This window comes from Catharus ustulatus, chromosome 6, assembly GCF_009819885.2.
Source record: "Catharus ustulatus isolate bCatUst1 chromosome 6, bCatUst1.pri.v2, whole genome shotgun sequence".
In the NCBI taxonomy this organism is placed as follows: domain Eukaryota; kingdom Metazoa; phylum Chordata; class Aves; order Passeriformes; family Turdidae; genus Catharus; species Catharus ustulatus.
In genome coordinates this window covers 23,227,643-23,245,363 of record NC_046226.1, presented here as the reverse complement: position 1 = coordinate 23,245,363, position 17,721 = coordinate 23,227,643, and the positions used below count along the sequence as shown (strand labels likewise).

General features: G+C 39.2%; 1 protein-coding gene across 6 annotated transcripts in view; it reads left to right on the top strand.

Annotated features, from left to right (window-relative positions):
* GPATCH2L (G-patch domain containing 2 like) overlaps window positions 1-15,729 on the top strand; it is a 33,621-nt gene extending 17,892 nt beyond the window's left edge. For 5 of the 6 annotated variants that reach the window (XM_033062088.2, XM_033062086.2, XM_033062087.2 and 2 more), the window contains 3 exons: window positions 110-195; window positions 9,610-9,701; window positions 14,699-15,729. In XM_033062088.2, the coding sequence (XP_032917979.1) occupies window positions 110-195; window positions 9,610-9,701; window positions 14,699-14,871 (351 nt within the window). In that variant the 3' untranslated portion in view covers window positions 14,872-15,729. The other variant, XM_033062092.2, reaches the window with a different exon arrangement.
* The last annotated feature ends 1,992 nt before the right edge of the window (window positions 15,730-17,721 follow it).

The following is a 17,721-nucleotide window of genomic DNA, read 5'->3' as shown; positions in this document are numbered from 1 at the left end:
AGAAAGGTCTCCTTATACTGTGTGAACAGAACAGAACAGATCTGAGGAGCTTTATCTGGGTACTATTTCTTTTAATGCTTTGCTTAAATAAAATCTCTTGACTTTCCAGTTCAATCCATTATCTCCTCTGTACTCTCTGGATGTGCTTGCTGATGCTTCCCACCGAAGATGCTCACCAGCCCACTGCACTGCCAGGTAACTCCCTTGCTCTGCTCTCTTGGGGTTGTCTCACTTCCCTCTTCTGGATATCTTCAGTAGTACTGTGTGATCTGAACAGCACTCATGGACCTGTAACTTAATGCACTTTTCCCTGGGAAGTCCATTTCCAAACTTAGCACAAAATGTAGCAATGCAGTTTATTTGAGAGTTTCAATGAACTAAATACTTACAGTAGATGAAACAGTGTATGACAGGCAGAGCATACTGTTCTTCTAGAAATAACTGCAATGTATTCTGAAGTGTGCAATGAGTTGCTGCAAGTCTATTTTATAGGTACAAATGGACATAGTATCATTGCCCACCATTAAAATTGGAACAAGATGAGAGGGAAAATGCTGGCAAACTGGTGTGGGTGACATGCTGAAGCATTTTGCTCTCCTGGGTGTCTTAAATAGACCCTCTGAGCAGATTAAGAACTCTCCTGAGGTGACCTCTAATGGCTTGGTATCTCTCTATAGCAATAGCTGAAATTTAGATCTGGTTTGGCCAGATGTTAGGTATATTTGAGTCTGCATAGTTCAGGTTAATATAGTATTCAGGCGCCTTCTGCTGACTAATCCTAAATGAAATTCAAGTGTTGGCCTTAGAGGTGACTCCCGTTTTTGTGCTGCAGGTGACTATCTAAAGATAATGTGCCCTTGAGCTCTTTCTCTGTGCAAGTAGACAAAGCCTTGCTTTGGACACAATTCTGCTTATGTGCTTGTACCACAGACCCAATCTGAAGGAAATGTCTGGACTTTCAGCTTCATGGCTTTCTTTCCCTTGTTAATTAGCAAATAGAGCATGAAAAATGTACTAAGGTTGTATGTGTCTGAACAGAAGCTTGGCATCCACCCAGCAAAGCCTCTCTTCCCACTGGCTTCTGCAGGGAATTTTGCGATGTCGCACCATGACCTCATGCTGCTGTAGCCAGCATGTTAAAGCTGGAAAAGGGGAGGGAGGAAGAAATCAGCGCTTAAATGTTCAATTGGATGAGAATAAAAAGAATTCAGAAGATCGTGCATCAGCAAATTATTCCTTTCTCTGCTTTTGCCCCACTCTGGGGATGTTTTCTGCCTGCAAAGCAAGAAGATTGAACAATCTCTTAATTTTCAGCTAGGATAACCTTTCTTTTGCCTTCATTGTTTTACTTGGTGCTTTATAGAAGTTTGTCTTCCAGAAAGGTGAGCTGGACAAATCCTGCTTGCAAATTCAAACTGGGCAAAATCTCTACCTTTATGATGGTCAGTGAAGGCTCTTTCCGAAGCCAAGCTCTTTATAAGGGATTTCTAAACCTGGAGAGATTGTGCTTGCTAGTTTTTTCTGGTTGTATAGTCTAGTTAAACAGGTAGTATATGTGTTTGGTTCCCTCCGCTAATGGACAGGTGGCTGGTGTCCTGACAAACATAATCACTGATGAATTGCTACTGAGTTAACAGAAAAATTGTACAGATGCAATTGTGTTTTTAAATGCCTGGAATTTGAGAAAATAGTTCATATTTTAGTGTGAAATGTGCTCAAGAACCTTTATGAGAGAAAGAAATATGAAAAGAATAAATGTGTTTTGTGGCCTCATGTATGTGGCAAGGTTGAACTCTTTGATACAAGGAACTTACTTTATGTAAAGATGCTGCTAGGGGCACAGAAGGGGGTTGTTCCTTCACAGAAACATTTTCTTGATAGTCATTCTGCTTTAGTTTTACAAGCCAAGCATACTCGTTAATAGTCCATTTTCTTACAGGAGGTTCATCTGATCTCTGTAAGCTCAGATAAGCTGTTGCCTGAGTTAACATCTCCTGCTTTTCCTGTCAAATCCAGTAGTTTGTGCTTTAGGAAGCTTCTAACAGCTTGCACCTCATCCTGGAGAAATTCTGCTCTGAAATTTGCTGAGCAGAAATTTGCAGAAGTAACGGGATATGTGCGTGGGAAGCAAATTCTCTGAAATAATATGAAACATATTAGAAAAGAAATGATCTTGATGTGACCATCCAGTTTCTTCAACCTGATCCTATTGTGCCATGCAAAATCTCCTTTCTCTGCTTTATTTCTGCTATCACAGAGTGTGTTCAGTGGAGTATATTTACCAAGTGGAGTCTTTTCTCTGCTGTGGAACTGTTTCCTGTGTCTCACTGGTGGATTTTGGTGCAGTTTATCTGGAAGAATGATAACCCTGTACTTTTAGTTAGGCAGAGCTGAAGGCCAGAGTACTGTGCACAGCTGAGGATTGAGAAAGAACCTCCTCCTTGACACTGACAAGCCTATGTGGAAGGTTCCTTGGGAAGTCTTGTTTGAAAGGCAGTATAAATCGTGCACTACCTTTCTTCATTTATGTCTGTGATGAGAAGAGCTTTCATTCAAAGTGTATGCACAGCACTGGGAATTTCACACCCATCATTAGAAGCAGTTTTGTGTGTGTGGTGACTGTTATCATTAGTGGTATAATTTTATTTTGTGAAGCAAGGAGAGTTTTCTGCTTTCTTGCAGTCTTCCCAAGGGATGGCTGGTGTATTAATTTGCTGTATTGCCTCCTGGCTGTTCCCAGACTGTTTTTCCTCTTCATCATGGAATTTTTAATGGCCCTGCTGCCTCTCGGGAGGCATGCAAGGAAGAGTACCTCAGGGATCTCTTCTTTTTTCACATGCCTATAATTACTCTCCTTTAAGAGCACAAAACGTTTGCTAATCATGTCTTGTCTGTTAAGGTTTCGACTTCACGATGCAGACTGCTAAAAGCATGCAAGTAGAGACTTACATGGGCAACTCAAGGGATCCTTCCCTCTTTCCCCTCTGCCTGTTTGCCTCTCTGGGAGGAGTGGTCTGAACAGAACTTTGTTGTTGAGCTCCTTCTACTTAAGATAATTTTGTGTAGGCTGAAGTGGAATATCTTATTAGATGTTGGTTATTCAATATTCCGTAGCTGAGAAGATGTTGTAGGTTGTTGGTAGATGGAATGCTATTCCCTTGAGGTAGGGGAAGAGTTTCAGGAGAGCCTAGAACCAATATTCCCTGTAATTTGAATAGCAAGCAAAATAAGAGAGGAAGGTAGAACATAAATTGTCCCTAATGCCATTTATTATTTGTCTAGCCTTGAAAATAGGATTATGAGTGAAAAAAAGCAATTAAATGTTCCCACTTGAAGTCACAGGAAAAGTGGACCTGGGATGGTAGGGAGATGTTGAAGGTGAAGACTTGAAGAACTGTATTAGAATTTTGAACAACACAGATAAAGAAAATTGCTTTGCATATGCTCTGTTAATACTAACTGTAAATGTAGAGCTTAATCTGATTTAGAAGCAAGTCGTCATCTTGCCTGGAACATGGGATATAGATGTGGATGGGTGAGTGATCTCATTTACTGCGAGTTGCCCCATACTCTGGGTTTGGTGGTGCTGTTAAATTGAACAGACTTAAATGTCTCAAATTCTAGTTCCAGCTCTAGAAATACTCTTGTGAAAATAAATATGGTTCTGTCACTTCTGTATCTGTGCACAGAGATCTTGATATTTATGCCTCTTACCCAAGCATGTGGAGATACAGGGATTGCCTGCAATGTCAGGCCTTTTCTGAGACAGCTGAAGGAGTGAACAGGTGCCCACAATTCATACTTTCCTGCTTGAGCAGGACAGTATCCAGTTCATTCTAGGCAACCTTTCTCTCTATTTTTTTTACTCTATTTCCATTTAGCTGGAGGATTTTCATGTCTTCCTTTGCTAAAGCTTGTCTAATATACCAATTGGGAATATAACTGAATTCTTCTGACAGGCATGCAATGAACAGCAGCTATCAACCTAGTGTCACATGCAGTTGACTGGGGCCTAATATTCCCATTTTGATGAAACCAAATTCTCAGGAGTGAAAAATAAATTCCCCTTGGCTTCAGAATTTTTTTTTACTTACTATTTCAAGTCTGTGTACTCAGCAGATCTGGCAAACAGTAACAGTCTTTCTGGCACAGATACAGTGTGATTCAGTGTGAGAATAGGGAATATTATATGTGGGATCATATCTTCTCTGCTTAGAGTGCTTAGATGGAAAACAAGAAGAAAACACATTCACTTGCATTTGCCACATGCAGACTTCTAGGAATGGAATTGCCGCATCATTATAATGCTTACTTGGGGAACAGACTGCTACTGTTGAAGATCTATGAGAGTTGGATGATTGAAGAAGTGAGCTGACCTATTAGAGATTTTGGAATCTGAAAATGTGCTCTACAAGCCTTCCCAAGAGGCTCTGCAGGGCATAGGAGACTGCTGTGCATCAGGAATATCCACACTGGGATGTGATAGTAAAAACCACTTGAATGTGTGGGAGCTTTGCATGCAGATGGGATGAGCAACTTGTATTGATTTACACATGTTATGTGCAGATTAGACTGGTGCCCAGCTGGCTCTGTAGTCAAAGAGGAGGAAGAATTCTGCTTTTACTATTAATTTTGTGAAGCCACCACCAACAGCCTCAGGTAACACCTCAGGGCTTAGAGAAAGAGCCTTTCATTTGATTTGTGTTTGCTCTGAATAGAGCATCACAACAGCAACAGCTGAGTTGTGTGGAGTTTTAGTAGCAGTATCTTTGTTAAAAGGCAGTCTCTATTAACATTCACTTTAACATGAGGATAATAACATCCCTTGTTTTTATAGTAGTAGACTAATGACTTCCTCTCACTTTCACTGTATAATCCACATGCTTTGCTTCTTCTGAGGATAGGGTTAGAATAAAGAGTGTAAGCAGACAAGCTGGATGGTGTGAGATGGCAGCGGGAGGCATACATACCACAAGTGTGCAATGTACCTTTTGTCTCCAAGAAGGTCACATTTAGCTCTGTATGGCCTTTTCAGACACCTTTGTTGTGAGACTGAGCTGGTTTTTACCCTGAATTTTGAAAGAGTGGACTTTATGCTACAATTTAGACTTCCTAGATAGTGAAGTTTTCAGGGTCCTGATGCTGTTCAGTAAGATTCTCTGTGGGCTGATGTCTGCTTGTGCTCTGGATTGTCTCCCACAGATTATATTGCGAGTCCTAATTTTCTGTTGAAATACTGTGGTAGGTGTAAAATAGTGGCAAGCTCCAGTGCATGGTCATCTCAAACTGTAGAAGCAATGGAAATCCTGTATATGCAAGTACTGGTCGTTAAAAAATATGTAAACAAAGTCATAGAATAAATATATGGAAAAGAAATTAAAGGAAGCATTACTTCTGACACATTAGACTACCATTAATTTCGTCTTGCTGCATAACAAAGCCTATTTTTTCTCCAGCATGACTTGCATGCAGAACTGGGTACCATAAGTACTATGTTAAAAACAAAAGACAAAACGTATTTCCTGAATAATTCCTTTAGTTTGTGATTACAAAAAATGTTATCACTGTCAAAAAGACACTATAAACTTTTCATATTGTTGAAAGCCATTTTTCCTATTCCTGTGTAATTTTTCATTCACTAACTGCTGGCAGTGACTGCTTTGTGAGTTGAATATATTGCAGCTAACAAAACAGCCACATTTTTGATCCTGATATATTTCTCTAAGTATGTTCTCCTTTTTCTCTTCCAGGGCTAGAATTTCAGTTATCTCTAGATTATAAACTATATTTTCATGTTAGTTTCTGGTCACCTGGCTGATCCACCTGTAACTAAGCACTGTGACTTCGTTTTTAACTTATGATAAACCTGTTGTAGTCCAAAAGAAACCAGGGAATTATTTTCTCATTACATGTTTAGGCAACATTGAAGAAAGCATGGAGGCCTAGCAGAAGAGATTGAAGGTTAGTAAGGACAGTGTAAGTTCTATTCTAGTTTGTAAGTTTAGGCCCAGATCTTTCATCTCACAAAGTTCTGGTCTCAAACTTCTTCACAGAGAGGGCTGTGACAATGCACAGCCTTTCTTGTTATAGTCTACTTTAGAGTAATTTTTAGCTGTTCAGAAGAATTGTTAAAATTCAGCTTTGGAAGGAGAACTAATTAATCATTGCAACTTGTGATATTTTCACGTTTTATAATTCAGCCTGTCCACTGCTATTTTGGGTGCTGTGCATATCCATGACTTGATTTTCCTAGTGGTGGTGGTGTTTGTAGGAGTCTATAGGAGTCTGCTGTTAAACTGGGATTTACTAATTCTGTTATCTCACTGATATAGACCTTCATGCAAGCTAGTGATTAGAAATTTACATTGAAAAGTGTGATATCTACCAAAAACCTGTAAACTTCATAAGTTATACCTCAGACATCCTTTCTGTCCATGTCTTAATGAGGACTGTCGTCCCTGAATGTAGTCTTCTGCTCTTCTCTCTCCCAAGGTATTTACTACCTGGAGATTCCCTGTATGTAGATTTATGGTGCCTGTAAAGTGCACCAGCCACTTGAAATGACACTTTTACCACTGGGTCAGTCAGAGCCAGTGAGTAATCAATAGGTTCCTGATTTACTAACTGAAGTGTGGGTGATCAATAAGGGATAAACCTGAATGAAAAACATGTTACAGAGACAATTTATGACCTCTGAGTCTTTGTATCTTAGATGCAGGGCTACTAGATACAGCATTCTTGCTAGCAGTCTTTGACTGAAGTATGATTTGTCTTTAACTACTAGAAGGGATTTTGAGATTCTTTTGTTCTAATTTTTTTTTTTTTTACCTCTTGTGTAATCATCAGGTAAGGGTATATGTTTGAGTATGTTGCTGAGAACCAGGAGCTTGTATGCAAAATCTAGCTGTAACATTTATGAGCTGGGAAAAATTGCATGAAGTCCCTTGGAAATTATAGTACATATTTCTTTACTAGTCCATAGTGATTCTCCACCAAGGATGAGCTTGTTAGTGTTGGTGTAAGTTCATAAAATTAAAAGGAGAACATTTTAAAATTGTTTCTGTTGTTATTGTTATATTATTTAAAATTAATTGGATTATTATATACAATTATGCAGTCTTGCAGTTAGTAATCTAATACTGTGTCACTGATGCAAAATAAAAAGCTGTTTCTTTTCTTCAGGTTATGTGTGTTTAGATGTTTCAGAATACATGGTTGCAGCTGTGTTAAACACTGTATAGCTGCTATTATAATCATGTACAAAAGCAGTTTTTAGCATCTGCAAAGTTACTTAGAGGTGAGTCACTTCAGTGTACAAACATGGCATTTGAATGTGCACTCTGTAGGTGTACCAGTATTTTTGAAAGCTTTTCACTTCCATGGGTGGTTTCTCTAACCACCTTCCTGGGCAGTTAATTCCAATGTTTGACAGCCCTTTTCCTGAAGAAACTCCTCCTGATACCTGACCTGAACCTCCCCTAGCACAACATGAGACTCATTCTTCTGCCAGTTGATTGGGAGAAGAGACTGACCCTCACTTGGCTACACCCTCCTTTCAGGTCCTTGTAGAGAGCAATAAGGTCTTTCCCGAGCTTCCTTTCCACCAGGCTAAACAACCCCAGCTCCCTCAGCTACTCTTCACAGGACTTGTGCTCCAGGCCCTTCAGCAGCTACACTGCCCTTCTCTGGACATGCTCCAGCACCTCAGTGTTCTTGTAGTGAAGGGCCCAAAACAGAGCATGGGACTCGAGGTGTAGTTTCACTGAGTACAGGGGAGTGATCCCTTCCCAGGTTCAGCTGGCCACAATATTCTTGATCCAGGCCATGATCCCACTGGCCTTGGCCACCAGGGCACACGCTGGCTCGTGTTCAGCCATGATCACCTGGGAGTGTTGATCAGCACCCCTGGGCCCTTTTCCTCTGCACTGCTTTCCCACCACCTTTCCCCCAGCCTGCAGCTATGAATGGGGTTGTTGTGGCCAAAGTGAGGGACCCAGCACTTTGTCTTGGTGAGTTTAAGTCAAAGTAGACTCAGGAGACTTGTTTGTCTGGTTGTATTAATATGTGCTTCCAGATTTGAAAAACTGGCTGTCTGTGAAACGTAGCATGATTTAAAAAATTTTGAAACTGTTCTTTAATGTCACATTCAGAGGACAGATCTTAAAGACTTCTTGTAGAACTTTCGAATTTTAGTTGAGAAGATGGAACAGTAGGTATTTCCTTTATTTTGTGGTTGCACTTTTTTTTCAGGTGAGTAGATAGACCCAGCAATATTCAAATAATTTATAGATTGGACTAGTGTAGGAATTTCTTTGTGGTCTCTGCATTGTTCTGTATAGATACAATAGCACAATTTGGTTTTGCATAAATACAGCATCTAAAATGATGCATATTGTAAATATGTGGATTTGATTTTTTAAATAGATTTTTGTCATGGAAGTAAAAGCCCATGAAGTTTTCCTTTTGTTGTATTTCAAAGGCTGTAGTATATAATAAAAGTGTTTGTTAAACTCAGGATTAAAAAAAAAAATCAGAATAACAAGGTTTGAAGATACTGAAGCTTTTCAGCACTTAATCATCAAAACATACATGGTTCCAAATTTTACACCATGTAAGCGCCTCACAGTCTTTAACTGATTTTATTTTCACTGTACTTCTGCATTTTACACATCAGATCTAATGGCAAGAGTGACCAAGGAACTTGCCAAAGGAAGTCTGTTATATTGGACAAAGAAGGGCTGTATTTATATTCATTATGGATTATATTTGAGGAAGTTCTCTGGTCTGCTGCAAAGATTGTTATTTCTGAATTAAACTTCTCTGCTTCCTACAGGTATAGAACTTGGAGGAGTTCTCAGCTCAAGTCAGTTCCAACAATACAGATTTCTTCTTAATTGGCAAATGGCTACTTCTTAATTGGCAAATGATTAAAACAAAACATCCATCAGTAGGCTTCAGACTTAAGAGTTTATATTAGCAGGACAGATTATGCCTTTCAGTTGATTTAGAGATGCAGCAAAGTTGCTGTAAGTCAGATTCAGCTGTTTGCACACCACTTTGATAAGGAAATAACAATTTTAAAAACACAAGACAGTTTTGCATTCCTAACTTTATGAATTTACTACTGTAGTGAAACAATATGCATGGACATTTGGCATTATAGGTACATTCTAAGGTGACTCTGCAGTACCAAATAGGTTGCAAAATAATTTCTGACTGAGGAGCAAATATCACACAGTTTATATATAAAGAGCAATCTTGCAGACATTTGTTATTCTAGCATAGAAGTAATTGTAGGACGCATGTCATATCACTGCTTGATCACATCTTTATGTATGCAAAGAGTTGGTTTGGAGTTAATACAAAATCAGATCCTTTAAAGGTTGAGAAATAATTACTCTTCTGAGCAGTTTATGTGTAAGCTCTTAAAGGAAATGGGAGTATAATTTATGTTGACAAAGAATTTGAGCAAAACTCTCCGAGAAACTTCTGGGTTGTGCTACTTACTAGTTAAGAAGCTGATGGGAAGGTAGGAGCTGGAGGTAGGTGGTCAGTTTTGCAGAAATGGGATATTGAAATGGAGTTTAATTTGTTTTATTTTCTCCATAGGCAAGCAAATGTCCACCTGGGACCTCCATGTTCAAGGGACATCAAGAGGAAACGAAAGCCAGCTGCAGCCTCCATGTCTAGCCCAACATCAGGTAACCTATCAGCATTTTTATAGTCATGTCCCTTTTGAGCAAAGCACCATAGACAAAAGTAGTGTTACTTTGGTTTGAAACTAATGAAACGTGTGAGAGAGCATATCATGTGTTTTCGCATAGCATCAAAAGCTGCCTACCAAAAAAAATTTTGGCAATGTAGCAATGTGAATATAATTTGCAGTGCTTTACCTTACTGAGAATTGTAATCTGCTTCTTCACGAGGTGTTATTTCCACTGTCCTAAATTATGCAGTTCATGGTAATAGGCAGTTGATCAGTATGCACAGTGTGTTCCTTCAGTGTTGGGGTGGCATTAGCTGGTGGCTCTGATGCCCTTTATCAGGATATTTGTTGACAATTTTACAGGAGCAAAAATCTGGCGATTTTTGTATAATCTCTGGGTGAAACCACTTATTCCCTGGAAGTTGTCTTATTCTTTTGGATGTAAATAGTGTTTTCTTGTTACAGGGATGTAGAAATTAAAATGCTGGTCAATTTTCATGTGGCTGTTTTCTGAAAGTTACTGATTAGTCATCAGAATATGAAAAAGCTTTAATCTGGTGAACACAGTGGGTTTTCTGTCCTTTCACATTACTCTGTCTTGTGGCTATCCACTGACATATGTTCTTCCAACTAGTTTATTAAATAACTATTCTTGTAGTCCAGTAACAAGGTAGTGGGTAAGATGAGGGAAAAAATGGAGATGTGAAAACATTGGGGAAAACCAAGTAAACTGATGATTAATAGAAGGAAATTTGTGTTTCTTCCTTGGGCTGGTGGCTAGACAGAATAATGAAGTAGAGAAGAAAGCTGAGCTTCCTCTCCAGGCCACTGATCTGGATTGCAAACTGTCAGAAAGGTTCTGTATTAAAAAAGAAGATAAAAGAATATTAATAATCTGTTGTTCAGCAGAAGTCTCTTCTTTTATTGATTATTTATTTAGGTTATTCTTTCCTGGCTTTTGAGTATTCAGTTTTGGGATATTTGAACTTCTGTAGTAAAAGGGATGGTATCTGAAACCACAGAATCTTAGCACTAGAATATTAGATTTTCATGGTGTGAGTACTAATGTTTCACTGTCCCCTGTTACCTGTCCATTTATTTATTATTCAGAATGTATTCTGTACTGCAGTGCTGGTCACTTTCTATAAGGACAGCTTCTGTTTCCATGCATATATGTTTAAAAATACTATTTAAGTTGTACTTACCTGATCCCCTGATTAGGCAAATTGTATAGTGAACACTTCTTGAAGAGCTGAGAGTGCATTTGAAGTGGAACTTAGCTCTGGAAAATAGCATAGGGCTTTGGAAAACTCTCTTATTATGGACGTTATTATGGGAGAGAGGATTATTATGTATTACAAAAGGAAGAAGAGTAGTTAGAGTACAGGCAGCATGCTTCTGCTACTCAGCAAGAGACAAGGTCTGCAAAGTCTTTAATGGTAAGAAATGGTAAACATCTCTTCCTCAGACCCTGTTTAGAAATATCCTCAGCCAAGTGAACAGCCATGGGCAGAGTTTGCTGCACTTGTGGAAAGAAATTTTCATTGACTTGTGGAAGAAAACTGTTATGATTGGGTAGCTGAAGCCGTGTCCTAAATAACGTTCTACTGCAGACTCCCAATTACAGATGAAACACAATCTGGACATAACTTGGAAACTTCTGGAATCTGATTTCTGTCAAAGGAGATTTTGCTATGGAATTACTAATGACTAATAAGATACGTAGTATTATTCTGCAATAATGTAGAATTAATTGGACATTATTTTGTTTGTTGGATATTGATGAGATAAAGATTTTTCTCCCTTGGCATGCATCTACTTAATTCCATATAAATGCCATATACTGGGGTTCCCATGTGCCTGAGGAGTCATGGCAGCCTCATTTTTTTGCTTCTGGGGCTTTTTATGTTTGTGGTGTTTTACTTCTGCGAAAGGTGAAGCACATGTAAATCAGAATGCAGGCCTGTGCCTGTCATGCAGGCACAGAGCGCTGGATTTCTTCACCTTTAAATAGCTTCTTTGCTGCGTCCAACTGCTCTCGTCTCACTTGTTGACCAGGTCCTGCTTCAGTGATCTCCTTTTTTGCAACCTGAGTGCCCCGTGGAGGTGAAGGACACAGCCTGAGCTGGCTTCATCAGTCAGCAGAACAAATGGGCTTGCTCTGCCGAACATCGGGCCATCTCGGATTCCACCTCTTTTATAGAGATGAGTGATGAAGAGGGGCTCGTTCCGCTTTGCCGCTGTATTAATACACATCAGGGGCCAGCTCCCGGCACTAAATCACGCTACTGCATACATCTGTTATCGGACTCCTCACCAGTGTGATGAACAAGACTGCAGATAGAGGCTTCCTCGTGTCATTCTTTATAGGATTTTCCTAAAAGAATAAATAGCTCAAATCTCTGCCAACACTATCCCCTGTCATGGTGATGAATTTAGCTTCTTTCTTAAACATGCAGCTACAAATCTTCCCCTGTCACCTCATCCCCCCAGCATCCACAGAAAGTTTTGAGTTGAATTTGGCTGAAATCAGAAGATGCTAATAAAAGGCAGATGAGATGTGGGTGCTATTTCCCTCCTCAGTGCAGGAATGGGAAAAGGCAGCAAGAGATAATGTTTATTTGGGAACCAAGCAACTAAATTTATTCTGTGTCTTCTCACATACTTTCATGAATGTGAGTATTTGTTAATTCTGGTAAAGTATCTTTTCCCAGAGAAAAGATACCCTTGCATGAGCGTCAAAAAACTGCATTACTGTAGAAGTGCCTTGGGTATCTATTGTATTGCTATAGTATTAAAGTTCTGGTATTTATCCTGCTCTTTGAGGCTAACTGGCCTAAATACCATAACTGAGCTGTTGAGAACAACAAAAAGTGGGTAGAAAATTCAGAATTGATTTGCACTTCAGGAAGTGACTTTTATCAAAAATAAGTTGGGCAAACTTATGCAAATATTCAGAGAGACTGAAAATTAATGTTTTCCACACTACACAATCAAACAGTGTGAGCCCTAAAGCATGAGGCCTTCACCAGAGAAGAACAAAATTCTGGCTAGTGTAGTTTGGCAGTAGAGTAAGAAAATCTGGAGGAAGTTAAGACTGACTGTACTAGATCAGACCAGAGATTCGTCCAACTCAGTGACCAGCAGCCAGTACCTAGGGAGGAAGAAGGTCTGTGGTGGTAAAAGTCCTTTGACCTTTCGTTCGTCTGAGACTTCAAAGGCATGGATAGTGCCCTTGTGTTTCCATTGCAGTACAGTAGATTTGAAATAATATCCCCAGTGGCACAGTAGAGCTTGTCTGAGAAATACTGCATAAAATGTTATTCTTATGGAAGTTATGCTCTGGTTTGAAAGGAATCTGATGAAGACTGTCATGTCTGTTTTCATTTTGTCAGAATAGGACACAAGTACAGGTGGTTGTACAATAAATGGTGAACAACTACCGATCTCTACACTGATGTTTTTAGTGTTCATGTGGTTCAATCCTCTATGCATGTAGCAGTGCACATGTAATAGGTATCCTAATCAGCTATTACAGTGAGTCTGGGGTAAAAATCTGTATAAATAGATTTTTGTCTGCCTTGGCATTTATTCACACTTAGCTTGTAAACAAGATGACAGTTAGCAGCCTGTGAAACTGCTTATTGGCGAACAGTCTGATGAGTAGTAGCAATTTGGTGAATTTTCCCTCTCCTATTTCTTGCTAATTATTCACTGTTTGTCATACCCAGAAACAGTTTCAGTCCTTTTCTTTTTATGAGGAAAGATGGAGAGCCTGAGTAGGGAGGCTGCTAGCAAGGAGCACATAGTTTGTATTGGTGGTGATTGTGAAATTAAAAACTGACTTAGCTGTTGGGGTTTTTTTCATGTTTCATATGACCTTGAGATGGAAGAAGATGATGGGCGGGATGTAAAATTGCATGGTACTTTTATCAGCTATATGGGAATGACTCACTGTTTTGGATGTACAGAAGCAGCATTGTTTGGGTTCTAGATCTACTGAATGTGGAACCTCAAGCATTGAACCAACTTTTTATTTAAACTTCAAAGCAATCTGTCCTCTAGTTGAGGCTTACTGTGGCCTCTCTATCCTTCATCCACTACAGAACAACAGATGCAACTTGTAATTAAAACACACAAGCAGCTATTATCTGTTGTGAGACTACAATGAAGAAATATGTTTTATATTGAAGTAGTTACTTGTTAAAAAAATTCCGTTTGCCTCAAAGACTCCTATGGCAATTACTCTCATTTACCCAGCCCTGTTCTGCGTGTGAGGATTCAGTGATTCAGGATACTGAGAATTTGAGTAAACTCTCATATCTCTGGGTTTTTGACAATCCTTCTGGAAATTTGAGTGACTGTTGGGTTGAGGTATGGATCTGCAAATCTCTCTGGCTATTATAGCCTGTCTCATTTGAAGCAGTGGCTGTATTGAGAAAATGAGAATGGATTTCAACCTTGTTTGGCAAGTAGTTTCTTATGCCAATAGTCATAATATGCTGATGTACCGTTTTGGATATATGTGGAGGACCATGGTGCTACCCTTACTGGGTGAGGAGAGGTATGTTTTCCTCATTAGGTGAGCTTAGCATCCTGAAATTTGCCACATCTTCAGAGACTTTGAAAGTCTCGAGTAGAGAGTTAATTGAGTCTATGCAAGGAGTCTGAGTTATTTTGAGATGAGTGATTGTGAATTATGGACCAGCTAACACTTTTGATTTTCAACAGGGACTCTGACTAAGGGAACTAGTTAGTGGACTGGGAATTTAGAGTTTTAAATATGTGAATCATTAGAGCAAAATTATTAATGCCATCAAGAACCTCTATTTCAAAGGAATTTGGAGAGAACTTTTAGAAATTCCATAAATAATATCTTCATAAATGAAATTATGTATATGAGGGATTTGCCATGAAGTCAGTTCTAACTTTTTTATTGCCCTTTCTTACTGTCTTTCTCTGTTCCCCCTTTCCTGCAATTTTATATTCCAGCAACTTTATCTGTCCACATGGATGCAGCAGAATCAGAGCTACCAGCAACACCATCCTTGAGATCCCAGAACTCTGAGTGGACTGGGAAAACACCAGCAGCTGAGAAATCTACTATTGTTGCCTCCAGTAACTTTTTTAAAATGCCACCAGAGAAGAGCCCTGGATACAGCTAAAAGGAAGCATTGCAACTCTAAAAGCTTGCTTGGTTTTGGAAGTGTTTGATTCTGGTGCTTGTCTGCACCAGACATCTTGTTTGGCAGTAGTGGTAACTTCAGTATTGGTGTGTGATGTGTGCCATCATCCAGGCTGGTCTGTGTGCCTCACACACCTAAGTCATGTTTATGAATCTATGCTTAAGAAAAGGTAATCAATGTTGGGACTGCAGTGGCTTTTAGAAATTTTCCTGCTATCACTGTATTTATTAAGAATTCATCTCTTTCCCTGATTACAGCTTGTATGTAATGGTTCATGTACAGGTTCTTTTGGGTTTTCAGATCTTTATTCACCCCCTGGACATGCTGCTTGTTTGTGTATTTGGTATTTTCAGGATGAAAGTCCCACTGCCATTCAGGGAGGCAGGAGTCTCCCTTTGCTTGCTTCCAGGCCAGACGGATTTCTTGCGTGGGGAATGAGGAGGGAATACTGACACATTGAAACATGCAACCTGAATCCTGTATTAGCAAAATGTTTTCTGGCCATGTGCTAATGGACTCAAATCACATTGCTTCTAGCAAAGCAAATATGGTGCTTGTCTATGTTGAAATTGCCATCAGCTCACTGGCAGCATTGTCCATTAGACCTTTTCCTTCTCCCTTGTTCATAATGTCTTCAGTCTTTATTGTGTATTGCATGTTCATTCCTAAACCTCCTACTGGATAAGGATTTGGGAGAACTACTTGGACGTAAATATTCAAGCTGGTGTCCTGGATGGAAACCCAGACCCTTGAATGTTGTTGCAGTATGGTAGATGATTATACAAAACATCCATATCTTAGTGTATAAATTAAAAAATGCCTGTTAGTGTTTTTAAAGGATATTTCTTGAAGTTAACATGCCATTGAACAAAAAAAAAATTTAAAGTGTCACCTGAGTTCAGAGCGTTATGGGTATAGATCAGACTCCTTCTGTATCATGCTTTCTCTCCCTCCAAAGGTCTTGTCTGCTATACCAACTGGAGGTGTCTCCACGTACTGATGATTGCACATTACACTGCATTGTACACTAAAGAGATTCTCTTCATAGAACTTCCACTTGGTCTGCTGTTACCTTCTGTGTTGCAGAATATATGGACAGCGATTTCTTCCCTCTCTTTAATAACTCTGAAGCTTATCTTGGACTTTGTTTTCAGAATGTGTACCTGTATTGCATGTGCCAAGGAACAGGTGGCCTCACATCTTCTTGAGCCCTTCAAAAATGGAATCTGTTTGTATGAATAGAACTTTTTGCTTTCCTCATGTGGAGCTTTCAGACAGGAGTGTTTAAACTTGTAAAATCTGTTTGGATTGTGGCGGTGCATCTAGCACTTTTAAACACATAGCAAAATTTGTGTGATTTTAGTGATTTTGCAGTGTTTTGCTTTCTTATGAATCAAATGACTGAGGGACAGATTTGAGTGGGGAAATATGAAGCAGTGGTTTATATTAACTGTGTATTAAAATGGGAAATAGTCATAATATGCACAAAACAAACTGAATGACTTGCTAAATCATGATTGACAAATATAGTTAGTTATACTACATGCACACTGTGTCTGATCCCCTAATACCTACTTATTCTAGGGGAGACATCCAAATTGGATTTATATTTCGCAGCACAAGCAAACTGTTGGATCTGTCACTATAAATCCTTCTCAAAACTACTTTTTTCTTTTTTCTTTTTTTTTTTTATTTGGGCAGTATATTTTAGAAGTAATAAGAGTAGGAAGTTCCTTTTTACCTTAACGAAGGAATACAGAAGTCCATTTGGAATACAGGACAAGCTGTAACAGTTTGTGAAGGAAGAAGTATACCTGTTTTAAAGTTGTCATGGCTTTGTCTTATTTGTAGCTATTTTGAACAATGGTGCCTAAGGGGTAACAGAGGAAGTTTCAGCACTGGAGGGCCTGTAATCTAAAACATCTGAAGAGAAGGTAAACCTGAAGAGCAGTAGCTTGACTATCTAGTGCTCATGAGTACAGTGAATGGGAAAGGTGGCCACGTTCTCCTGACAACTTGCAGATAAAATTTTTGATTTGAAGCCTTGTAGTCTAAACACTGCTCCAATGATAGGGAGTGGTTCCCTAAAAGAGCATTTGTGAAATTGAGTGCTTTTGATCTCATGAAGTATCCTCCACAACCTCTCTTACTTTTGAGTCTATTCAAGTTACTCAGATTACTGATCATTCAGCTGAAATTTTATATTTCAGCCATTGTATTCTCTTTTAAAAATCAATTGTGATATATCTTGCTACACTCTTGAGTATTGTCCACAGTAGTTTTTTCCTCTTCTGTGATGTCAGGATGCTTTAAAAACTTTTCCAAGAAAGGTGTTAGGGAATCAAGAGTCTCTATCTCATTGTGGTGGTGGAGGGGTGGGTTGCAGTGCTTTATGTGATTTTTTTCTGGGGACAGGGAAAGAGAATTGATCAGATTATCCTATTGAGGTCAGTAGCAGTGTTATGTGGTTAAGCCCTTACTTAGGTTGTAGGCTCCTAGGAGGTACTTCTTGCCTTTAAAAGGTGATTGTACCTGTGGCAGTACTGAAGAGCAACTGTGGCAGGTCTTGTCTTAACAAGCCCTACTTCTGCCAGGGCAACTTCCTGGAAGTTCCAGGAGTCTCCAGTTATTGCAGCTGCCCTGTCTTTCTTATTTCTAGGTTAGAATCCATTTACAAGTCAGTCAGATTCTCAAGCAAATTTGATTCTCCTGTGTAGTAGGCAAGCTAAATGGATCATGTATCTTGTTACTCCAGGGTATTTATCACAGTATATCTTCAGACTTCAGTAACTTGGTACTTAATATCTACAGCATTCTTAGATGAATAAG